At 35.9% G+C, this 26,170-nt stretch overlaps 1 protein-coding gene across 1 annotated transcript in view; it reads right to left on the bottom strand.

The window, feature by feature from the left end:
• Positions 1 to 254: 254 nt before the first annotated feature.
• Positions 255 to 26,170, bottom strand: part of LOC308548765 (testis-specific gene 10 protein-like) — a 56,006-nt gene continuing 30,090 nt past the window's right edge. The window contains exons 11-20 of the mRNA XM_081120818.1: positions 25,020 to 25,135; positions 22,603 to 22,748; positions 18,351 to 18,406; positions 17,045 to 17,213; positions 14,197 to 14,307; positions 10,596 to 10,754; positions 7,614 to 7,823; positions 3,137 to 3,339; positions 885 to 989; positions 255 to 702 (exon numbers count right to left, since the gene is read on the bottom strand). Coding sequence (XP_080976944.1) covers positions 588 to 702; positions 885 to 989; positions 3,137 to 3,339; positions 7,614 to 7,823; positions 10,596 to 10,754; positions 14,197 to 14,307; positions 17,045 to 17,213; positions 18,351 to 18,406; positions 22,603 to 22,748; positions 25,020 to 25,135 — 1,390 coding nt within the window. The 3' untranslated portion in view covers positions 255 to 587. The remainder of the gene's footprint in view (positions 703 to 884; positions 990 to 3,136; positions 3,340 to 7,613; positions 7,824 to 10,595; positions 10,755 to 14,196; positions 14,308 to 17,044; positions 17,214 to 18,350; positions 18,407 to 22,602; positions 22,749 to 25,019; positions 25,136 to 26,170) is intronic.

The raw sequence follows: 26,170 nt of genomic DNA, 5'->3' as shown, positions 1-26,170 counted from the left end.
AAGTTGGTCTGCTTACTGTAGTTACATAGGTGAGAAATCTTGAAACATTTTTGAGGCATTCTGGGACTGAACAGATGAGTAACTATGCTGACGTGGAGTAAATCATCGGGGGTGCCCTTCAGATGAAAGTGGTGCTGGAGTTTTTATGGCCAGCCACTGTGACAAACATTATTATGGCAAATGTCTGACCTATTGCTTCAACAAACCAGAAGATGAATAATTGTATATAGGTTAATAAAAGACATGAACAAACAAAAAAATAAACAATATTTTATTAATTAGAGTTAATAAGCTAATTTAATTTAAAAATTAAAATTTAATAAAAATTGATGTAGAAATTAATAAGTCAGATTTAAAATATAAAATAGAGAGCTTTCACTTTAGAATATTTATATAAAACTAATTATCAAAATACTTTATTTTTATATGAACATAGCTAATCATGTTTAAATAGCACTATTATGATAGACTTATTGAATTTCCTTACACCCTCAAATATTCATGTATATATTACTACATGGCCCCCACAGAATGGATCCTTAAACCACTCGCTCTTCCAGTAATCAATCTAGGCCTCAGTCAGGAGATCAATGTTGAGCACGTTCTGGTGAATGGCATTTTGTATTTGGCTTTATTGTAGAACTCAAATGATAAGCATTACTGGAGTAATTCTGGCAGCGAAGTTCTTGCACAGCCCTCTCCCTAAAGCAAAAAAGTTTAAAAATAGAAGCTTTTAAACTTTATATCCAGTAACATTATTAATACTGTGGTAAAACTGAAGTTCAATTCATACTTTAAAACCTAGCCATCACAGAATAAGCAAATCTGTTGTTATCTAAGAAACAATGCTTCTCAGGCTAAATATTGCACAGAGATTAACTTACCACTCAAAGCGCTCTGTCCCTAGCTGTCTTTTGGTAATGTCTAAATCAGCTTCCAGTTGTGTTACGACATTCCTGAACTGGGCCACATCTCTACTCTGGATGGCGCTGTGTAAAAGAATATAAGAGTGACAGCTGATTAAACTTAAAATATTGTGATTTTCATGAATGTATATGCCAATTTTAGATGTAGTAAATGCACAAAGTAGCCTACTTGAAAAGCTTAAGCTGTGCCACTCACATTCAATCAGTTAAACCTTCTCTGTATCAGCTTCCCTGTGTTTACATGGAGTAATATCATTTATTATCTATCCAGATTATCTATTTACTGCAAATTATTTTTATAAAAGTACTTTGAAATATTATATGCAATGTAATACAACCAAATAATCAAAACTGGAATTTGCTGGCACCATGACTAGTATGGTCTGTTGTATATATTAAATCAAACAAATGTTTTATGTATACTTATAATTAAATTTGATATACATGTACACACAACTCTTCAATTTCACAGAATCTTCTTTAGGGTTAAACCATGCTGCAAAAACCCTGTAGCAGGGCACACTATCATAGGGAAGGTAATGACAGAGGTGAATGCTGCTTGTACAGAACATTCTACCCTCTCTTGGCTTGCTTTCAGGCTGCATTATAGACTGCTGAAATCTAAACGTAGAGGCTAAGAACACAAAAGTTGATCATGTTTACCATTCTAAGTGGTAGTACTTATCAGCCAGTCTAATACAGAATGTACCCTTCAAGGTGGGAGTTCTGGCATACTTCATTAATGTAGATTTCCACCTGCCAGCTTGAGAAAGGGATTTTGCAGAACCAGTTGAAGGTATCACAACAGCCCAGCTGCAGTGACTAAAAAGAATGACTTGGTGACAGTTGCCATAACCTGAAAATAGTTTCTGAAGGAAACTGGCTTTGACTTTGCAGACTTTGCTTAGTCAGGGGCTCCTATGAGAGGCTGATTGCTGAGATCATGATTCCTATCCTTCCCCAGGTCCCAAGCTCAGACAGGAGAGCAAAGCTGAGAATGTATGAAAAAATGTTATAGATGAGATAGATAAGAAGAGAGGCAAAGGGTCCCCATCAGTATTTTGTGAGAGGTGACCAAGGTATTTTTTTTCCTGAAAGATCTTATTGGTGGAAATAAGATGTGCATATTTTTACAATGAAACAATCTTTCAGACAAACATGCACTTGCACTCAAATGACAACACATATGAAGATATTCAGTTACCCAATGAAGACTGAAATGGAGACCAACACACAGAAAAAATTATATTGTGACAAAAGGAATATATTTTGGCAATGTATTCTTTTTTAAAATAGGTTTAATCTTTATTGTTGAAAGTATTACAGATGTCTCCTCCTTCTCTTTGCCTCCCTCCACCTCATTCCCCAAGGTGACCAAGTTTAATAATAGAACATTCACTATCCAGGCAGGCATTTCTACCCAACCTTCCAGCCAGGGTCATGTAATAAGCTGCTAGTGGTGCTAGGGATTCTAAAAGAAGAAGCCCCCATAGACGCAGACAACAGTGTGGCAATTGCCAGGGAGTGGTGGTTGGGGTGGGGGGAGGTGGGAGAAGGTATGAGGGCGAAAAATGGTGATGGACAAAGACTTGACTTGGGGTAGTGAACGGACAATGCAGAGTACAGGTCATGTGTTGTAGAATTGTGCACCTGGAACCCATATAATTTTGTTAACCAGTGTCACCCCAATAAATTAAATAAAAAGGAAAATTAATTAATTAATTAAGCCCACATCAACTCTAAGGGAAGTCTTCAGTATTTGGTGAATGTAGGATTTCTTCCAGGTACTTAGTATTTATAAGTACATAAAAAAATACTGTGTGACAAATGGAAAGGCTAGGTAGCAATATCAGGTGGGTCCATAAATAGAAAACTTCTCCTGATTTCAAAAGTGTTTTTGTTTCTAATCTGATTATAATATTTCCTAAAGGCAATGTTTTTAGGCCAGACATCCTATTATAGTCAAAGCTCTATTGGAAATAATCAACAGAGATGGTTAAACTTAAATTTAAATCAATTTAGCTAAACATATAAATAAGCACTAAATCTTAGGCAAATCAAAATATTTCTGGTCCTCAGTCTAATTAATGGCAAATTATGGATGCATAAAATTGTATAAATTCTAGCTTTAAAATTCTACTAACCTATTATTTGTTTAGTTGAAATATGACTTTAGGAATATGATTTTGTTATATCGCTAACCAACTCACATTTTATTTTCTGCCAAACAAAGGTGTTCTTTCAGAAGATGAATTTCAGATTCTTTTTCTTGAAGTGCTATCTGAGACTGATATTCTTTGTCTTGATTGGCCACCAGCAAAGCTTCTAGATTCTGCATGGAGATTCTCTCATTTGTCACCTGGCTCCTGAGGAGTTCTATTTCAGAACGAGCATAATCTAATTCATTCTCCACCTGTATCACAGTAGGAAGATTTCCATACTTATTCCCACTCATCCGCTTAACTGACAGAGTATCAGAGACTCATAAAATTTCTGTATTATGTTATAAACTAACACCCTGCTACATTTCTTGATTAGAAATATTATCGTTCTTACCAAATACACACACACACACACACACACACACACACACACAGTATCACTTTCTCCAACTATTTGATCATATCAGAAAATTCATTAAGTACTAACCAGTTGAAAAAAGCAAGAAGGTATACAGGATGTAAAAAAATAAAATAAAACTGTCCTTATTTTCAAATATATAATTGTCTATGTTATCTGAAATTCAAGATATGTTTAGAGGGAATCTGAGAGAAGACTGAATTTGTGCTCCATTCCCAAAAAAACCCAAGATAGAGCAAAATCCCAAAGTAGAAATCACCTTATGATTAGTCTGAGAGTTCAGCTAGGCTTTGCTGCATTTGTCCCTAACAGAAACCCAAAATAATGGAAGCTCAAATAAATATTTTTTATTTTAAAAATATATATATAATTGTCTACATATAAAATTTCAAGGAATCTGCAGAAAAATTCCTACAACTAATAAATGAGTTTGGCAAGGTTACAGGATATAAAATAAGCATTCAAAAATCAACTGTACTTCTATATTCTGTCAATGAACACATTGATAGCAAAATTTATATTGGAATACCATTTACAGTAACTCAAAAAAATACTACTTTGTATTTTGTAAGTGTAAATCTAACAAAATATGTATAGAACTTACATGCTGAAAACTACCCAAAGGCAATTAAAAAATAAAATAATATCTAAAGACATACTGTGCTCATGGACTAGAAGCCTCAATATAGTAAAGATGTCCATTCTTTTCAAATTGATATACAGGTTTAATGCAATTCTTATCAAAATCCCAGCATGATATTTTGAAGAAATAGATTATTCTAAAATTTATATGGGAAAGGCAAAAAGGCTAGAATAGCTAAGAAAATTCTGAAGAAGCAAAATTAAGTAGATGAACTCTGTCTACATGATTTAAAGATTTTTTATTAGCTACAATTATGAAGACTGTGTGGTACTGATAGAGAGACAGACACATAGGTCAATGTAAAAGAATGGAAAACCAAGAAACTGAAAATCAAATATATCTGACTGATTTTTCACTGAGACACGAAGGAAGGAAGGAAGGAAGGAAGGAAGGAAGGAAGGAAGGAAGGGAGGAAGGAAGGAAGGGAGGAAGGGAGGAAGGGAGGAAGGGAGGAAGGGAGGAAGGGAGGAAGGGAGGAAGGGAGGAAGGGAGGGGGGAGGGGGGAGGGGGGAGGGGGGAGGGGGGAGGGGGGAGGGGGGAGGGGGAAGGGAAGGGAAGGGAAGGGAAGGGAAGGGAAGGGAAGGGAAGGGAAGGGAAGGGAAGGAAAACTAAAAAATAAATGTTTCAGTTATTACAAAAGATGCATTACTTTTCCTACTTGAAAATGCCAAGTAAAAGGTGTTTTTAAAGAAAAAATTAAGGACATAGTACTTGAAGTTTTATCTATTCATGAGATGTTCATTATTAAAATGTTCTTGCTGAAAAAAAATGTTCTTGCTGAAATAAAAAATAACTTAAGGGTGAGTCTGGCAATACTGGCATATATTTCATTATTAAAATAATAACAATGCATTCTTACAGAAACCAGCTAGATACATGATTCTCAAATGTAACATATCCTCCTAACAAACAGTAGACTAACAAAACTAAAATTTCAATAGGATTTTATGACAACAGAAATGTAAACATGACCAAAATCTGTTGATACTTCAAGTGCACTATGCAACTTGCATACATATCCCTTTAGGGTTTGGGCTCCATCTATCTCTCCAGATGCATCTTCAGCGACTTTCACCCTTGCATGCTACACTGGCCATTGAAAATTACTTACTATTCGCCCAGCCAGGCATGGCTCAGCGGTTGAGCGTCGACCTGGGATCCAGGCGATCGGGGTTCGATTCCCGGTCGGGGCACATGCCCGGGTTGCGGGCTCGATCCCCAGTTGGGGGCGTGCAGGAGGCAGCCGATCAATGACTCTCTCATCATGGATGTTTCTATCTCTCTCCCTCTCTCCTTTCCTCTCTCTGAAATCAATAAAGATATATTTTTTAAAAAAGAAAATTACTATTCGCTCAAGAATTTATTACTCACTTTTACCTCCATAAAGTCCCTATGCTGTTGCTTCCTCTGAATGGAAACATCTCTTCCTCATCTTTCCTGTGCTCCTTAGTACTTCCTTGTGAACTCCTTCCTGACATCCACAGGCTGAATAGGAACTCCCTCTCTAAAACCTTGAGTATTTCTTATTAGTATAACATTCATCCCAAATTATTTGTACGTCAATACTGAAAGATCCTTGAGGGCAGAGAGCCTGTATCTTCTTTTTTTTTTTTTTAAATCTTTTCCATTGCTTCTCAGAGAGAGTTGGAGAGAGAGAAATATCAATCATCGATTGGTTTCCTCCGACACATGCCCCAGCCAAGCCTGCAACTGAGGTATGTGCCCTTGGCCAGAATCAAACCCAGGACCCTTCAGTCCGAGAGCCGATGCTCTAACCACTGAGCCAAACCAGCTAGGGCAGGGGCCTGTACCTTTTGAACGTTACAGTCACAGTGGCAAGCACAATGTCAGGCACATGCACATATAATCAACTGAATTTTAGTTTAAAAGAACCCAATTAGTAAATAAATTTAACTTAAAAGAATGTCATTAAAGTTATAATTTGGATGGATAAACCTCAACCTTGTGGTTCCTAGCTGACTGGTATGTAAATGTGATTTATAATTCTTCTGGCCAAATGTAAATACAAATTAAATACTCAAAGGAAGATTTCTGTTACATACTTGAATTGTTAAAATACAGCTGTCAAATTAATCTCTTGGACTTAAAAAATAAAATCTAAAGATAAAAGACAGAGCTTGATGTAATATTTAAGAAAAGAAAAAAAGAACTACCCTGGCTGGCGTGGCTCAGCGGTTAGAGCATTGGCCTGCAGCCCAAAGGGTGGAGGGTTATGTGGGAGTCAACCAACCGATGTGTCTCTCTCACATGTACATTGCTGTTGTTGTTGTTTTGTTGCTGTTTTTTTGTCATCAAGTGTTCTATTTTTAATTTGGAATAAAGATAAGAATAAATTAATGGGGCCGGCCGGGCGTGGCTCAGCGGTTGAGCGTCAACCTAGGATCCAGGAGATCCGGGTTCGATTCCCGGTCAGGGCACATGCCCGGGTTGCGCGCTGCAGCCGATCAATGACTCTCCCATCATTGATGTTTCTCTCTCTCCGTCTCTCTCTCCCTCTCCCTCTCCCTTCCTCTCTCTGAAATCAATAAAGATATATTTAAAAAATAAATAAATAAGTAAACTAATGGGTACAGATTCTCATCACAAATTCTTTTTAAACAACTTTAGACCAGGTCCTTACATATTTTAAGCAGATGTAACATAATTTGAAAGAATTGAAACAGTATTAAAACTTCTTACATTAGTCAGCAATAAAAATGTACCATCAAAAAAAGAAAAAGCCTTAATTAAAAAGAACAAAGGGATGAAATATTATCAGTAATGTAGACAAAAATACTTATGATTTATTATAAATCTGAATTAGTAATAATCACATAAAGGAGAGGGACAAAAATAATGTATTTATGAACAAGAATTAAAATAATATATAAAATATAGATAGCTAAAGAAAATCCTAAGTATATGGAGAGAGACAGCGACTCACCAATAAATCAATTACAAATTATTTGCACTCTGGAACAAAAAATTGAAATTACTCTAGAGAATTGAAAGGACATGTCAACAAGGATTTCACATCTCAAATGATGAACATGAAAAACAGTGGAAATAAATTATAAAATAATATGAATGTGATTAATAGAATTAAATAAAATAAATTTTCTTTTCTCTTTAAAATGAGTTTTTAAAGGGATTTTAGTGGGAAAAATTAAACAAAACAAGTAAATGAAAAACTAGCATAAAGATAGTGTCAACTAAGCTATGTATTTGCTTGAAAACGAAGAATAATTATATTCTTAAATCACTGTCACATCTATGTTTCTCTCCCTCTCTCCCCCCCTCCCTTCCACTCTCTCTCAAAAAAATCAGTGGAAAAAAATATCCTCAGGTTAGAATTAACAAAAAGCAAAACAAAACGAAACAAAACAAAGAACTTGCTTTTCTGAACTTGTAGTAATTTTATAGTAATAGAAATAGGGGGAAAAATTTTTTAATGCATTACATACCATTTCAATTTCTTGATCTTTAGCAACCAGCTGTTGACTGAGAATTTCTTTGCTGGAGTCAAGTTTAATACAAAGTTCCCTTGTGGAAGACAAGTCTGCAAGGGCAGACACTTTTTCAAAGTGAACCTTCTGAAGCTCCTCTTCCATCTTTACAAGAGATTTATATAAGGTAGAAATCTGGGACTTGTAAGACCTTTCTGCATCTAAGTGCTGCAAAAACAAAATTACTGTTTTTTAACTTGGAAAAAAACGACGACATGGAATACAAAACGGGGCAATTTTTAAATGATAGTACACTTACATCATAAGGAACTTTAGATGATATAGGTAGTAGTATATGTACAAAACACTTTGGGAAACATAATTTCGTGTTTCAAATTTCTCTACATAAAATCTATGAGTAAGGTGGTCAACTGGTTATATTTAGAAAACAACTTCTCCCACTTAAACGTCTCAGTCCCAAAGCTGAGATACATACATGTTTGGTCTATAGTTCTGTCTATATTTGTCACAGTTTCAATTATTCTGTAATATAAATGTTATTGTTTTCTTTAACAACAAAGTGGCAAACAAAGCATGTGCCACTATTTCACTCACAATACCCATTTTCCAATTCTTGAAAGGCATGTTGATATTAACCATAACATTGTAAAAAGAGCATTTACTAATAACCAGGGAAAAAGGACTCTGGGGAAGCATAAATTAAGAATACATCCCCATTATGAGAAATGAGAGCACGTTTTTAAAGTGGCAACATGAGATTCAAGTTACATAAACATTTTCAAACATTCAAGATAATTCCCTCTTTTTTCAAAAAACAAAAAAGTCTTATGTAAGTCCACTGTCGCCTACAAAGAAGTATTTGCTATTATGTGAAGATAACAAAGCTGAGAGGCAAATAAAGACATTTTCCTGCTTTTACAACTCCTTTTACACTCAAAAAATTGCTCCTGGAATAAATTATTTGGTCACAATTCACTCCTACCTTCCTCCTTCCCTTCCTTCCTCACTCTATTTCTCACTCACCCTTTAAATAATTTTCTATCCATCCATTTACCCACCCAATCATCTACCCATTCATTCTATATTTATTGAGTATATTCTATATTCTATATTCTAGTAATTGTGCCTAGATGCATATCCAATGGCAAGCAAAATGGTCTCTGCTCTCATAAAACTTTCAGACTATGGGGGAGTCATGCATCAATCAAATAATCATACAGGTAAATATATTAGTACATATTAAGCACTTACTTCTAGAGAGAAAAAAAAAAGTGTATAAAAAAAAAAAAAAGCGACCTAAACTAAGAGAGTCAGGGAAGTCAGAAAAGGTTTTCCTGAGAAATGACAGTTGACCTGAATGAGATCTGAAAGGTGAATAGATATATACAGTGTGTGTTGGGGAAAGTGTCTTTTCAAGTCAGAACACTAAGTGCAAAGCTTTGGAGGGGGTGTGTGGAGTGAGGGAAAATGACACGCATAGCCCACGGACAAATGATAGTGTGGGGAAGGCTTGGGGAGGGGGCAGGAGTGGAGTGGGGGGGCGAAAATAGGGAGGTGCATCTGTAATACTTTCAAAAATAAAGATTAAACCTATTTTTTAAAAATAAAACTTCTATTTATACTGCTAGCACAGTGAAAAGACAAGCCATAGATAAGAAGATAACTGTTAACCTTTAAAAGGATTATTACAGAGAATACATATATAATGCCTTTGAATCAATATGAAAAAGATAAGCAACTCCATAGAAAAATAGGAGAGTTCAAGGAAATTTGTTCCAGAAATCTAGAGAAAATTAATAAAAGAGGAATCCTGAATGGCTAAGAGACATGAAAAGAGCCTCACTTATAATCAAGGAAACACACACAAAAAAAGTATGGAAAAAAAATTAATGTCTGATAATATCAAGTATTGATTAGTATTTCTGGTGGAAGAGTAAAACTTTAGAGAGCAATCTGACAATACTGAGCAGAGTTAAAATTACACATATCTTGGATCCAGTTATTCCAGGCATAAACCTAGAGAAATATATATCCAAGGAGAAATGATAAAGGATGTTTGTTGCAGCATTTTATTATAAAAAATGAAGACAATTAAATTTCCTTCTATATAATAATAAATTTTAAAAAGAAATATTTATATAATTTAATATAGATACAACTGTTTAGATGTACACTGTATCAAAATAAATAAATTTTAAAATTATAATATTGAGCAAAAAATGCAAGCTGCAAATGGGTATCTATAGTATATTATCACTTTTTAAAAACTTAAAGCACACAAAACAACTTTATACATCAGCTGTGGGTAATAGACTTGTAGAAAAGTATAAACATATGCAAAAGAGTTCCACAATGGACAGGAACCTTACACACACCAAGCAGGAGAGAGGCAGAAGGGGAAAGGATGCCAAGTTGTATCTTGTAATGTTTTGTTTCTTTAAATCAGGGGTGGGGAACGTCTGGCCCTTGGGCCATAAAAAAATCATTTGGTTTGGCCATGCCAAGGCAACCGCAGGCGGGACTCAAAATTCATTAAGTCTAGGAACTTTTTTCATAGCAACGATAATTTTGTATGGCCCTCAAATGATGTTATAAATATCCAAATGACCCTTGGTAGAAAAAAGGTTCCCATCCCTGCTTTAAATAGAGACTTGAAGTAAATATGGAAAAATGTTAGCATCCTTAAGTCTGGGAGGGGGGATATAAGCATGCCTTTATATTACTTGTTTTTTGTTTTGGTTGTGTGTTTTTTGGTATGTTTGAAATAGTTCCTAATTTTAATACATGCTAAAGATTATTCTAGTTGTAGGGCAGGTAACAGATTAGAGGAGAAACAGAGTGGGTACAAGAAGAGCTATCAGGCACCAATTCACAGTATACTTAAATCATTGAAGTGTTTGTTTATATATTTAATTTATGGAAAGCCAAACAAAGCTCTCAAATATAATACGTACTACAAGCATGTTTTCCCAAACTCACCTCCTCGACCTCTCTATTGAGGGCATCAACCTTTTTAGTGATAAGTTCTAATTTGAGGGTATTGTTTTCTGCCTCTGCTTGCCAGGCCTTATTTTCCCAGTTTTCAGCATCTTCATTGGTCTTTTGGAGTTGGTCCATCCTGTGCCAGTTTTGAGATTCCTGAAAAGCAAATCTTATGTATTATTTTATAAGATGTAAGATGTTCAAGAAATAATGAAACATTATTTGCCAGGTCACTGGGAATTTACTTGCCACGAGGACCATAACCTTGAGGAATCCCACCTACCTACCCTCTCAGTTTAGAAAATTGGTCATCCTGTAAAACGTAATTTTACAAGTTAACTAACTTGTTCTAACTTACTGTTCTGGCTTTCAAGATTCAGATATTCCAAATGTGCCAGTGGGGATCTGATGTGTGTTTTCCATTATTTTACTAAACATTAACAGTTGTGTACAGAGTATGTACTTGGAAGGTACATGGTACAATATACATAAACTAAATTTAACCCACGTCTATCTTTACCCTCCTTAAATTTGTGTAGCACTCATTGTTTTGTCATTTTCTTAAAATGGTCTTACAACTTTATGTAATTAGGTGTGGGTGCACAGTCTTCCCAATAAAGACTTGGATTCCTCAAAGATAGGAACTATTTATTTTATTCTTATTGTTGAGAGTATTACAGATGTCTGTCTCTCTTTCTCCCCATTGCCCCCTCTACCCGGATCCTACCCCACCCTTGGCCTTCACCGCCCTATAGTCTGTGTCCATGTATGCATATAAATTCTTTGGTTAATCTCTTCCCACCTCCTTGCCCCGTTCCCTCTGAGATTTGTCAGTCTGGTCCATGTTTCCATGCCTCTGGTTCTACTTTATTCATCAGTTCATTAGATGTGGGTGGTGATAGGTAAGGACTTGTTTGAAAGCTATTAATACGTAAGATTTGCTTTTCAGGAATCTCAAAACTGGCAAAGGATGGACCAACTCCAAAAGACCAACATCTCCAGAATAAACTTTCTAAAAGGCAATTCTTCAAATAACTTCTGTGCTTATGTTGTAACAGCTTCCTGAAAATAGCTTTATTTTGTTCATTAGAATCCTTGTTTATTTTCATTTTTTAGATTCAATTATTGATAGATATGTATTTATTGCCATCTTATTGTTCATATTTTTTATCTTTTTTTTCTTCTACCATTTTTAATATTAGATTTACTTTTGTGACTAGGTGATACAGGTTCAAGGTCTAAGTGATCGAAAAGAATTGTCACAAAACATCTCTCCTGCCTGCCAATCCTCCAGTGTCCCTTCCTTGTAGCAACCAAGCAGCCACATTTCACCCTTTTTTGTATCTGTCCAGAGCAGCCAGAGCAGTGTGGGGCCCAGGATGGGCAACAACATAAAGAACGTGAAACCGCTCTTCGGTACTGTCCACGTCTCTCCTCTTTCACGATGTCTTCCCCTCTTTCTCCTGCTACCCCCGTCCCTCTCCCCAGCAGCTGCTTCTGGTGGCCCACTGGGCGCATTACCACACTCTGCCATCACGAAGCTCACTGCCTCCACTGGAACCCATCCTTGCCCTTCTTGACTGAAGTATGGATGCGGACTCTCCTAATTGATCTCTTTCCTTCTGATTTTCTTACCCTTCTGATTTATCCTTCCCAACATCTCCAGAATAAACTTTCTAAAAGGCAGTTCTTCAAATAACTTCTGTGCTTATGTTGCAACAGCTTCCTGAAAATAGCTTTCAAACAAGTCTTTCTTACCTATCACCACCCACATCTACACTCCACTCTAGGTACAGGACCTACTATTTCCCCCTAACACCTTTGCTTATGCTGTTCCCACTGCCTGGGGTGCCATTCTGTTTCCTTTTAGTTTTTCATCTCTGGCGCTTCTGCACCTAGAATACTGCATGCTGAGTGACTGAGTGAATGGAGGATGCACTCGACAGTTCTTACTGGATTACCCACTGTTTGTTCTCTCCAGAGAAAGAGTTGCCTGGATTCATCCAGCTATGTTGTGAAATGAAATCCCATGAAAGAACTCGTACTAGGATGCTAAAATCTAAGAGGAGCTTGATGTGTGATGTCTAAAGACACAACTCCAAAATCTATAAACTCAAATCCTTAATGGTGAAATTTCAGGTAATGTGACAGGCTGGGGAGAGAGGGAAACTGTCTAACACTAACTGAAAGTTTACTATGCTCAATGTTGCTCAGATATTCACTTGTTATATTCTGCCCTATTCCAGAATAGACTCAAACTGCTCACTGTACTGGATCTACCTGCCTTTCTAGGGTGTTCTTCCCAATACAGTGGGGACACTGAGACTCAGAGAGGTTGAGTAACCTACCTAAGTCCATGTCATTAGGGAGAAGAGGAGTCAGGCCTATCTGACTCCGGAGTGTCTGTCCATTCATGATACTACATTGCTGGCATATTAACATCAAGAAGTGTAGGAAAATGCCTGCCCTGTCAATGTAAGCTTTACTGCCCGAAAGCAAGTATTACAATTTAGGAGTTCTGAGAATCTCTTTCTCTTAACATCCTAAACAGTCTAATTAACACCATAAATAAATGCTCAAGATATGTTTGTGGACTGATATGAAATGATATGTTAAATAAAATTAGAAAAATAGTTTTTTGGGGGGGTAGGGAATTCCTATTAATGGTTTGAGTGTTATGTAGGTAACACGACACCTGTTATAATTCAACTATACTTTGTAATCAGACCAACTACATGTTTTAGATAATATTTTACTGAACAGACATATCTAACATCCTTGATCAAGCTCTCTGTTTATTCCAGGATTGCCACACATGTACAACAATTTACTTTAATTAATTGATGTCACACCCATGCATCTGGTCAAATAGTGACTAACAGAGAAGAGCAGAGGAGAGCCATCTGCCTTCTCTGGTCCTAAGAAATAGATGGCCCCAAACAGAGTGATCAGTTCTGATCTGCTACACAATCAAGTGGAGCCACTTTTTATTTATATAATAATACCCACATCTTAGCCTCATCCTTGAGAGATTCTTTTTTTAACATGTTTTGATTGATTTTTAGAGAGAGAAGAAGGGGGGGGAGAGGGAGACAGAGAGAGAAACATCGATTCAAGAGAGAAACGTCAATCAGCTGCCTTCCATAGGAGCCCCAACCAGAGATCAAGCCCACAACCTGGGCATATGCCGACTGGGAACTGAACCTGCAACCTTTTGGTGTACAAAACAATGCTCCAAACAACTGAGCCACAAAGCCAGGATAAGTGGAGCCTCTTCTGTTGAAAGTTTGTACTTGAAACCTCTACCATTTTCAAATATGAATAAGCCAAGTTGATTCTGGCCCCTTGTCCTTTATTCAGTTAGGAGGATTCTAAGTATCTAGATTGCCTGAGTAGCAAACTAAAAGTTATATTCTTGAGTTACCTTTCTGGACATTGTTGATGTTCTAAATATACAGTTAATCCATCATCGTCAACACTAAAACATGCTATGCTTCAAGGAAGACTTGATTCTGCTCTCCCCATGAGTGGAACTGATCAATAAGTTTAGTGAAAACTCTTAGGTATCATTAGCAAAGAGGGAAAAATATATACGTACTTCAGACTTTAATATATTCTTCAGTTTGTTAAGCTCCAAATTAGTATCTTGGACTTTCTGTTTTATATCATTAAGTTCATTATGAGTATCATTCAATTGTTTAGATAGTACCTATGAGAAAAAGCTAGATTTGACTAAAAAAATTTAAAAATTGCTCTATGTCAAAAACACCATAAATAAATTTTAAAATTTGTAAAAGTTAATATACCTAATATACAAAGCTCATATAAAAACAGTGAGAAAACATAAGAGTCTAAACAGTAAATGGGCAAAGAACCCAAACACATAATTCACGAAAGGAAGCACAAGTAGATAATACTTTAAAAAGTTAAAAATTTACTAGTAATCAAAGAAATTCTAATTAAGACAATAAAAAAGTATTTTGCTTATAAAATTAGCAAAGATTTAAAGCTATTCTGTTATGGCAAGAAATGGGTATATCCATATATTATTGGAGTAAATGTAAATTTGCAAAAAGCAAATCTGTGATCTGCTATTTGGTGATGTATCAAGAGACATTTTTAAATACTAATAAAAACAAGAAAGTCAAATATGTGGCTGTTTGTTGAAGATGGGAGATGGATACATGCATATTCATTACATTTGAAAATGTCCTCCTAATTTAAAAAAATTCATAAGCTTTGATTCAATTTGAAATGAAATCTAATAAAATTTAATGAAGGCCAGCTGGCATGGCTCAGTGGTTGAGTGTTGACCCATGAACCTGGAGGTCACGGTTTGAGTCCCAGTCAAGGCACATGCCTGGGCTGCTGGCTCAGTCCCCAGGAGGGGGCATGCAGGACACTGATGTTTCTATCTCTCTCTCCCTCTCCCTCTCCCTTCCTCTGAAATCAATAAAAACATTTTAAAAAAAAATTTAATGAAAAGGAATGTTCAGTAAGGCATTATTTGTTATAGTAACAATATTTATTCACATTTAATGGGGGGGGGGGGACACACAGCATAAAACACTAAAAATACCTCATCCAAATTTGTTAAATACTGTGGTATTAAGGGTGAAATTTTTTTAAGGTTTCTGTTTTCTAAATCTGTGATATGGGTTCTTAATCTGTAGTCCACAGAGGGATCCATCTTCTACACTTGGGCCTATGACCCAAACAAAAGAAAAAAGTACTCTTGAACATATGAAAATTGTTATGATACCAATTATAAAAAATGTTTATAAATTTTTAACAAAGCAGGGAAGTACTTATAATGTTACAGTAAGGTAACAACAGCCTACAAAATATTTATCAACTGATTATGCTTGACTCTCTGATAAGTGCTTTGTAGGCATATTCTCATTTATTCTCCATTTTTACAGATAGTGAACTGAGATTCAGAGAAGTTAAGTGATATTTTCACACAGCCGAGTAAGAGGATTCAAACTCATGTGAGTCTTAAACACTCTACTGTATTCTCATGTAGAAAAACCATGATATAAAGGGGTATATGGGTTTTATCCCAGCTACTTAAAAAGTTCATGTAAAAGAATAAAATTAAAAAATAAATACACTGAAAATCACTAAAAAATATATTAACAGTGGGTAACTATGAGCGGTAAAAAATGAGAGTTTTTAAACCTAATTTTTCATAAATATAAGTTATATTTACCTTTAGCCTAATTGCTCTAGCTACGGAGAACACAAAATTATAAATTCACATTTTTTGTTTTTATTGCTATTCATTAACTTTTTAAAAATAAACTTTATTTCAGAATAGTTTTAGGTTTACAGAAAGGTTATGAAAATAGTACAGGGAGACTCCTTATACTCTAAATTCAGTTTCCTCTTTTATTAACCTGTTATATTAGTATGGTACAGTTATCATAATGAATGAATCAATACTGATACATTATTAACTAAAGTCCATGTTTTATTCAAATTTCTTCCATTTTTTAAAATTTATTGATTTTTCTGGAGAGAGTGGAGAAGGGGGGAGAGGGAGGGAGGGAGACAGAGAAAAAAAGAGAGAAACATTGATCTGATTTGTTGTTCCACTTATTTATGCATTCATAGGTTGCTTCTTACATGTGCTCTGACCAGAGATCAAACCTGCAACCTTGACAAATCGGGACAACACTCTAACCAACTAGGCTACTGGGACAGGGCCCAGATTTATTTCATTTTTATGTACTATCCCTTTTCTGTTCCAGGATCCCATTAATTCATCAACTTCTGAACACAGTCTTTTAACATCTCAGGCAATTTTTTGTAATTCACAAAATGTTGCACCTTTATATCTATTTATACAAATTAAAAATATTTAACAGTTAAAAAATTCAGACTTTTATGATGAAACTAAACATATTGAGAGTGAGAGCAAACTGGGGAAATCATTTGGACTGAAGAATTTTCAGTGGGGAAGAAAGCTTCCAAATAAAAAATTTTTTAATGGTCAAATTAAAATAATGATATTGGAAATGAGAACTGTGGATAAAGTATATTGGTTTAAAGAGGAAGTAATGATAAAAGAAATTTTCTTGAAAAGAATTACAGTGCTAAAGAGAACCAAAAATTGTGGCATAGTTCATACACTCATACTTAGAATAATAATAGTCCATCCAATAGATCTACCATTTTCTGAAAAGTTTCTGAAGGTTTTATCCTCATTTGTTGAGTATTTCTAAGGTTTAATACAAATCTATTATATCACCTGTTGCCTCTTTTCCTTAATATTTAACACTTTATGTCTGCGGATTTCATTTAGAAATTATGTGGCATATTGTGTAATAAAGGTAAAGAATGGCTGGTTCCAAAGCCTGAGCTTTTCTACAAAATGAAAAGAGAACTGAGTGTCAGAGGAATATATATTTTCTTGGACAAAAAGATACTAGAAACAAATATACCTGGTTTTCTTGTTTAGCTTTAGAAAACTGTTCTTGGAGATTGTCATTCTCATGAGCCAAGATAGCTCTTTCCCTGGCTAGTTGAGCCAGTTCATCATTTGTTTCATCCAATTGCCGATGCATTCTGGAAATGTCTTGTTCACACACACTTAGTACTTCAGTGGACTGTCTATTCCACAAACCGAATAGTATATAAGAAGAGACACTTAACCAAAGCAGAATAACAATTCTCACGAGAAAGAAGAGGGACAGTTTGCAAGAAAACACTTAAAGAAGTTTTAGACACAATTAAATTTATAGGAATAAATACTGCAAAGATAGTGCGTTGGAGTTTCTCTATGTTGCCAACATTTCACTATGTACGAAAAAAGGATGCTAACTATACATAATAGTCAATGATTAGCTAAGCATTTCAAAACTTCCGACATTCAAATATAAGAAAGCTTTCATCCCACCTCTAACTGCCATGGCTTAGGCTCCTTTGAAGTTCCTCTTTCTCTGCCCTCTTAAAACATACGGGTTCTGAGAGCTTAACTCTTAGCCTTCTGATTCCTTTTACTCTACGCCTTCATTCAGACAAATATTATTCACATCCGTGGCTCCCAACCCCATCTGTACCCACACGACACTGAAATCATTACCTCCAGCCTCGGCCTCTTCCTTAGACTCCAGATTCATATTTAACTGCTTACGAGATAGATTTACGAATAGGTCTCAAAGGCTCTTCCAATTCAGAGGAAAATCATCTTTTTCTATACTTTTCTACAGGTCCAGTATTCATCCCCAGCCAAAAACCTGGCATTTTCCTAGATTTTCTTCTTCACAAACACCTTACCCCGTCCCCCAACTTCCTGACCCCCATCTATCATCGTTCTTCAGCCTAGGTAATCTTTCTAACGCAAAAATCTCCTGAAAATTCCTTAATGATTTCTTATTTCCCAAAGGGTAAAGGCAGGACTCATTTGTCTACAGTGCAGGTCTCTGGGTCCAGCCTTTCCTCCCTCCACATCTCTCACGCTTCGGGTTCCAACACGCGCCTGCTAGTCATTCAAGAGGCTCCTGAACACTATCTGTGTTTCTTTGTGGTTCTTTGCTATCCTTTCTACCTTGAATGCTCTTTCCTTTCCTTTCCTTGGCAAACACCATCTCCTCTTTTACTTCCCTCACAGACGTAGGCCTCCTTCCAATATTAGAAAGTCATAGCTTTACACAGAACACGAAGCCCCTTGTTTCTTAATATCTTTGCGCCTAATGTAGTACTTTGTGCCTCACACACACTCAAATTCTTGCTGAATGAAGGCTTTACCTTGATGCCTGTTCTGCCTCAGTGATGATGTTCTTCACGCCTGAAAGAGCCTCTTCCTTGAAAAGTAACACAAGCACGAAATAAAAATTATCTTAAACTGTTATTTCTGTTTAAACTGGATGAACAAAAACAAAATTTCCCCCACCCTTTTTGATTTCCATTTGGGTTTAAACATTTATACTCTATCCATCTTTTCTATACTTTAAAACTAAAGCCTAATATACCAGTGCAAATATTTATGGTAGGTAAAAACAATAGATTATGCTTATTAAAGACTACGCTTAGGTGTACTGATACAAGATCAATATATCAAGTACTTTGTTAAAGTTTTGCCCAGTTACCTAGCAGCACAGCAACCTCGGAAGCACTCTGTACTTGGAGGCGAACCAATGGTTCGCATTAGGGTTTTCTCTGTGGGGAATGGGACTGACTCACTTCCTCACTTCCTGCGTTATAAAACCCAGGAAAGTGAATCATGTAAAAATAAATTTAGTTCTTAAGAATAATAACTTTGATCAAGCATATTATTTATATTATTCATCAACAGCATCTTCCAAAAGCTGCTAAAATGGAATTACTTAGGTGTGATTTAAATAAAGAGGTAAGCATTAGATCTAGAGCAAAACATAAATAAAATAAACTATTGATATTCTCCTTTTTCAAGGCTATGGTAAGAGAGTATATTAACAAAGTCAGTCAAGGCTGACATGGGTGTGATTACCTTGAGACCATCAATACCATTCCCACACTCCTCCTCTGAAAATTCTTGTTGATGCTGAACTAGTTACAAATATTACTTACTGATATTCAGGCTAACATTAGCCCCGAAAAAGTAAGAAAACTGTTCTTTCTCTAAATAACTAGATTTCACTTTGCCCTTTGAATTTTGAAATTCTTAGCAACCTAGTAAACAAGATGAAAAACTAAACTTATATTTCCCAACTAGTCCTGTTCCTGTTCCTTCGATGTTTAGCTGTGTGTGTGTTCGCGCACGTGTATGCCTTATCTCGCTCTGTTCATGGACTCCTCCCGGGGAGTGTTAGCTCTGGCTTCCCCTTCTGTTCCCGGCGGAGTGGTGCAGATTCCACACGTGGCAGTAACAGATGTGGGAATGGGGTTAACATATCCACTGGCAAAGCAGTTAAACTGCTTTAAGCACAAGCCAATAGAGGAAAACTCAAAAGAGAAAATACTGGTTAAAATGGAATATTGATGCATGCTTTTGAAGTATAATTTAATACATTTCTAAATAAATTCTGAAAAACTAATTGAACTTCGAGTGTTTCTGAAAGCAATTACCTAGTTAAATTTAAATATAGTTTATAAGCCTAAAAAGGACTTTTATCAGTAGAAATTCATCTTGAAAGTAAGATTACCTAAGAACATTGTAAAGTATCCAGGGCAACAAAATTACTGGGTAGAATCCAATAATATATTAGCCCTATTTTCTCTTAATATTGCCCTAATACCACCATTTCTCAAACTGTTAAAAACCTATGCCTTCATTATCAATTTAATATTTCTGTACAACCTCAATATGTTTGTCCAACCAGAGACATAGATTCAAGTTAACTGTTAAAAATTCAACCAAGACAAGATGGTCATAAATCCGTTTAGAGAAAAGAAACAAAGTAAAATATTACACAAATAATTCTGGCTTTTATTACTCAAAGATCTGAGAACTTGCTAATAAGTTTTGCAATTTTAACTGGTAGTAAGTAGTAGGACACTTTTTTACCTATGATTACCAATAAGGTGAGAAAATGTCACCTTATCAGAGAAAACATCACCTTATCAGTTACAGTATTCTTTTCCCACAGGAGCTTATTTCTGTAATCTCCAGATCAGACTATAAAACTGCTGCTTTTCACTATAGGGTATTTGTAAATTCAGTTCTGAAATATTGCTGTAGAAAACATTTCCTCTTTGGAACTGAATGTCTAACACTGCTTTAAAACATCTTTGGGGGTTTTTCCCTTCAGAGGATGGATGTATTTACGTTCATGATCTTGATTTGATACAAAGCTCTTGATTTGATATGGACCTGCAACTCAGTATTCCTTGGGAGGACAAAGCAAACGTTGGTACCATTAGCAGAATGGAAGAAATGTGACATAAAGATACAGCAGAGGGAAAAGAGATTCAGAAAAATCTGATTATTTTCTGTTAGTGTTTTTAACGAACTTTATGTTTAACTATTCAAAAAGTGGTTTAAATAAGAGAAACAAATCTCTACCCCCAAAAAGCCATAAAATTTTCAATTATAAAGTAATGAGTTAGCCTTGTAAACAACTAAACCAAAATTTACTGTCTCATGCACTTTGATGGCTCCAGTTAGGCTCACAATTCCCCAATCTGTTAACTTCAATTCAATGTTCTCTCCAAACCTAAAACTCTAAGAGTCCATGAAAACCTAAAACTCCAAGAGTCCATGAATACTTCAACTACATGCCCCAAAGGCATGTCGATAATCTTCCTCTCTGAGCCCGTTCTGTTTCCCGTGTTTCCTTTGTCATGCATGACAACTGAGGCAACGTGGTGCCTCAGTCAGAAAGCACATCTTGCCAGTCTTACTCCCTGAATAGACCTGTTTCTCTCACAGATACTACCACTACCCTAACACAGTTCTTATCATTTCACCCCTAACTAGTGTCCTTGTCACTATTCTCATTTCCCTATAATCCATCTTTTACATGGATTAACAAATGCCAGAATATTTCTTTTAAAATAAAGACCGAACTGCAACATTTCATTTATATTATTTCATTGATTCACTGTATCAGTGATGACAGTCTAAATTCGACATTACATATATTTTTATAATTTGTCTCTCATCTACCCCATCTCATCTTTTGCCCCCTTTCCCCACCCCATACTTACCTCTTTGCAATCTATTCTCTAGACATACCAAACTATCAAGAAATCCCATGAAATTCTCTTATGAAAGCCACTGCGCTTTCGTATAAGTTGCCCTACTTGTCTGGATTCCCCTTTCTATAAAAGGTACTCTGCCTGTCTTAATCACACTTTCTCTCACTGTACCCTTTCTTTAAATCATTTCCTGGCTAATTCTAGTCAATTTTCAGGGCATTAAAGGCACCATCACCTCCTAAAAAGATTTCTAGATCTTCCTCCTCACCCAGTACAACCCCCAGGTTAAATCAAGTGTGTTTCTGCCAAACTCCAAGAGCATACTGTGCATACATCACTATGGCACATAGCACTTTCTACTATAATAGCTTTTTTTTTTTTTTTAATCCTCACCAGAGGACATTTTTTTCCATTGCTTTTCTGAGAGAGTGAGAGGGAGAGAGAGAAAGAGACAGAGAGAGAGAGAAACATCAATGAGAGAGACACACATCAATTGGCTGCCTCTGCCTCCTGCATGTGCCCCAACCGGGGCTGGGGATCGAGCTTGCTACCTAGGTATGTGCCTTTGACTGAAATCGAACCCAGAACCCTTCAGTTCATGGGCCAATGCTCTAACCACTAAGCCAAAGTGGCTAGGGCCATAGTAGCATCCTTAGTTATCTTTCTCCCGATTACACTATACTTTGGAACGGCATGCCCATTGCTCCTCAGTTTCTAACATAATACCTGGTACATATCAGTAAATGTTTGTTGAATGGGTGGATAGATACATGAATGGATTAGTTCCCTTAGAGAGGGGAAAGGCCTTATTCCAATGATGCTGCCTTTGCTTAAGACATTTGCGGAAAACAGTGTTGGAATTGCCTTAAGAATCAGTTAATGAGCTAGAAAAAGGGTATTAATATTTCCCCGCCTTTTTAGCAACGCATTTTATGTTGTTTGAACAACAAAAACTGAGGGATGGAGATTATCATCCAGTTTTATTTACCAGCTCCATGTGCTCTAGTCTCAATGGCTAAGGACAATGTAAAAACATGCATCTAGTTCTGGACACAATTAAAAAGGCAGTTTTAATGGAATAAACATATTGCCTCCCAAGGTGGCTACCTGAAAATATAAGTTCTGGAGTGCTTTTAAGACGAAATCAGTCTCACTGCTTTATTATCATGCTTCACATTTTGATATTTGAATTAGTTATTGCAGTGAATGTTAATCACAAATTGATGAGACAAAGAACACATATTTCTTAAGACTATCCTGAAATATTTCAAAATCAGATTTTAAACTTTCAGCTTTCTAGAAAAATATTTGAGAGAATCCTATTACTTTATTAAGATTCAAGTGCAAACAGTTCTTTTAAACCACAGTTCTCAGAACATACTTTCATTGCCAAACTCTCTCCAATATTCTCAGATTTTTTATCCAAGCATGCTTGCAGGCATTCCTTTTCTTTAGCCAGATTGTTGAGGGTTGCACCAAAAATGCTGATTTCTTCTCGCTGGGCAATACTTTGCCTTGTAAAATTATCTAAATATGTAATCATAAAGGCACTTTTTAATCAAGATCATTTTTTTCCAGTTCAAGCAGATTGAAATACTTTTTAAAGTTTAAGTTCTCCTATATTATATTTAATGACTAAAAATAATTACTGTATCCCAAATAAAAACGTGGCTTTTATTGTTAGTGATTAAAAACTGAGATGAATCATGGAATTCTAAATGACTCATAAATGTAAAGGCACAATTAACACATTTGAATAAGAATAGCAAAGGAAAGCTCTATACTTCAAGTTCTAAAAGTAGATTTACATGTGTGGGGGAGAAGAGTATATAGGTGGATGAAGTTGGGTAGAGTAATAAAACAACCATTTCCCCCCTAATTTCTCCTCCCTCAAGACTAGAACCACTGTTGTATATAAGTTGATAACTGATAGATCTTAGTAAGATATTCAATTAAGTTACCTTCAGAGTCAAATATCTTATAACGTTCTGATTTTTCTAAATTGTTCTGAATTTTTTCTAAAACTTCCTAGAAAAAAAATCATCCCAGGATGTCTAATTTGATTTGTGAAAACACTGGCAAGTCAATGTCAACGCTGAAGGCCTAAGTGATAGGTATACAATAGCGGTTTTTAAATTGTGGCTTCCCAACCAGCACCATCAGCAATCACCTGGGAACCCCAGCCCTACTGAACTAGAAATTCTGAGTGGGCAGAGCAATTATATTTTAGCAAGTACTCCTCCCACGTGACTCTAATGCACAACAAAGCTTGAGAGCCACTTGAGCAAAGTGGTAAAGATATAAAAGCCTTGACCATATCCTATTCCATGGAGCCTGGCTCCAATATCTTTATCAGCTCTCCAGGTAATTCCAACAAACACCAAAGTTTGAGAACCACTGGTCTAGAGCTCTACTAGGGAAGCTCTGCTAGACTAGACCTCTAGGTTAATCCCTGCCAGCAGCCATCCAGTGCAGCACTGAGAGAGGTAATACCATCTGCCAAGAGCACGATCTATAGAGCACCTTTTGCAGACAGTACTATCTTTTAGGCAAACCACATGAGTTGAGTGTTTAGATATCTGAGTTTATTCCCATCGGCATACGATAAATGCAAAAATGGAAGCTCTAAAACAGCTCTAGTAGTTCCTAGCTTGTAAAAAAATCCTCAACCTCACATACCACTCAAGCTACACCCCATTTTTCTGCTACTCTTAGTAGCCAAACTTTTTAAGAGACTCTATTCTCTCCTGTGTCTCCTCCCTCACTCCCCAGCCCTAGACCTATTCCACCTCCATACCCAGCACCCCATCTAGACTTTGCAGGTGGTACTAAAACGTCCACTGGGCCCATCCAACCAGCATTTTTGTTGTTATTGTTAAGCCTCACCCAAGGATATTTTTTCCATTGATCTTTCAGAGAGAGCGGAAGGGGGGGCAGGAGAGAAACATCAACTGGAGAGAGACACATCGATTGGCTGCCTCCACGTGTGGCTGGGGAACGAGCCTGCAGCCCAGGTATGCGCCCTCGGCAGGGCTCTAAGCAGCAACCCTTCCGTCTGGTCTGCTGCGCCAGCACTCTAACCACTGAGCCAAACCCGCCGGGGCCCAATCAATCTTCTCTCATTTTGCTTCTCAAAAGTGTCTGACAATTGGCGCTGCCCTCCTTTTAAAACATTTTGTTCCCTTCCTCCCGAAATAACACTCACTTATGGGTTTTCTTCCTACTTCTTTGGTTTCTTCTTACTCAGTCCTGGATCCTCTTAAATATTCTCTCTGTTTTAAAATGGGCTCTTTTATAGTCCTAAGCAAAATTTTACTTTACAGTTATAAAAAGATTAAATTATGACCATAATTTCATAGAGATCACTGGTAAGAAACATAAATAGAAGACTTCATAAAAATAATTTCCTCTATAAATCCAAGAAAGAGCATAGATATAGCCAAATGTATGTACACTTTCCACAAAACATAATATATATGTATGTTTTGTTACAACTATGAACAAGTCATAATATCATACAAAAAGTTGTAAATTTAAAAGTGACCATCATAAAGTAGAAAGTGTTGCTGCTTTGTTTATTTCTTCATTGAAAAATATGAAGCCATGTCTAAGTACTTATGGTCCTAAATCTAAGTAAAAAAGTTTGCTATCAATGAAAAACGTATTTTTTCATGATTGAGTTATAAACTTTTAATTTACAGTCCTATCTCCAAGTTTATCTATGTTATAACTGAAGAGAATAAAACATTTTTCTACCCGACTTATAGAAAAAGTAATATCAGGAAAAAAATAACTCACTGATATTTTCATTCAAGCACATAATTTTCTCCTGAGTAGGCCGCTGGTCATATTTTTTCTTAGCAAGGTATTGCTGAGTATCAGAAAGATCTTTTTCCGTATTTTCATATAAAAATCTGTAAACATTTTAATAATAAAGCTAATTCTGAAATTATGTTTTATCAATCTTTTAGCATATTTAAATCTAAAAACTTTTAAGGACACCAATAAACACTTTACGTTTAGCATTTTCATTAAACCACATTATAGGAAGTTTAGAAAACAGGGGTACAAAGGGGTCCTCAACCCACACTCCAACATAAGCTACTATTAGCATTTGGGTATTCACTATTCAGTGTTTTTCCATATTTTGTCATATTCAGTGTTATACTTATTTTAAAGTTACCATAGTATAAATTCAAAATTGAATCCTGATTTTTTTCACCTACGCTTACTATTTAACAATTTTCAATCTATGATACAGTCTGCCAAATCTTCATTTTTCTGGCTGAAAAATATTATAGAAGCAGTAGCCATTTACTTTTGAATAAATATAAACATTTACTTCAGGATTCCTCTATTATTAGACATTTAAGTTCATTTCAGTTTTTCACTATTATAAATAAATTTAATAAACAGCGTTTCATTCATTCCACTTTTATTAAGTGTACAGTATATACCAGGCACTAGGTGTTGAGGAACCTAGAGTCAATTAGATGGGCATTGGCCCTGCCCTCATAGAGTTCCCAGTCAATAAAGAAGTAAACCAGACTATAATTTCTGACATGGAAACTAGATAATCTGAAACTTCTCTAACTTCTCTAAAGAAGCATTCTAAAAATAAAGAAGGATCCTTTTAAATATATAGCAAAAGTGTAAGAATTTGTAGGGGAAGTCCCCTGGAGCCAAATTAGAGCAATAAGACTATGAATTGATGTTACGTTAGAGATGGTTGGGGCTTGCCTGTTATCAATAATCTGGGGTCTTAATTCAGAAACAAAAGATGAGGCCATAGAGATGTCTGCAGCACAAGTGTTAGAATTCAGATTCCCCACATAAAGTCCCTGAGGACTAAAACATAAGTGAAAAAGGCAGACTAGACAAAATCAGCTTGTCAACCAACTATTGCTAGGCTCAGGGTAATAATAAAAACTAAATGTCTTCTTTGAGAA

The sequence above is a fragment of the Miniopterus schreibersii genome, assembly GCF_964146895.1.
Source record: "Miniopterus schreibersii genome assembly, chromosome: 19".
Lineage (NCBI taxonomy): Eukaryota > Metazoa > Chordata > Mammalia > Chiroptera > Miniopteridae > Miniopterus > Miniopterus schreibersii.
This window is presented reverse-complemented; position numbering and strand designations above follow the sequence as displayed.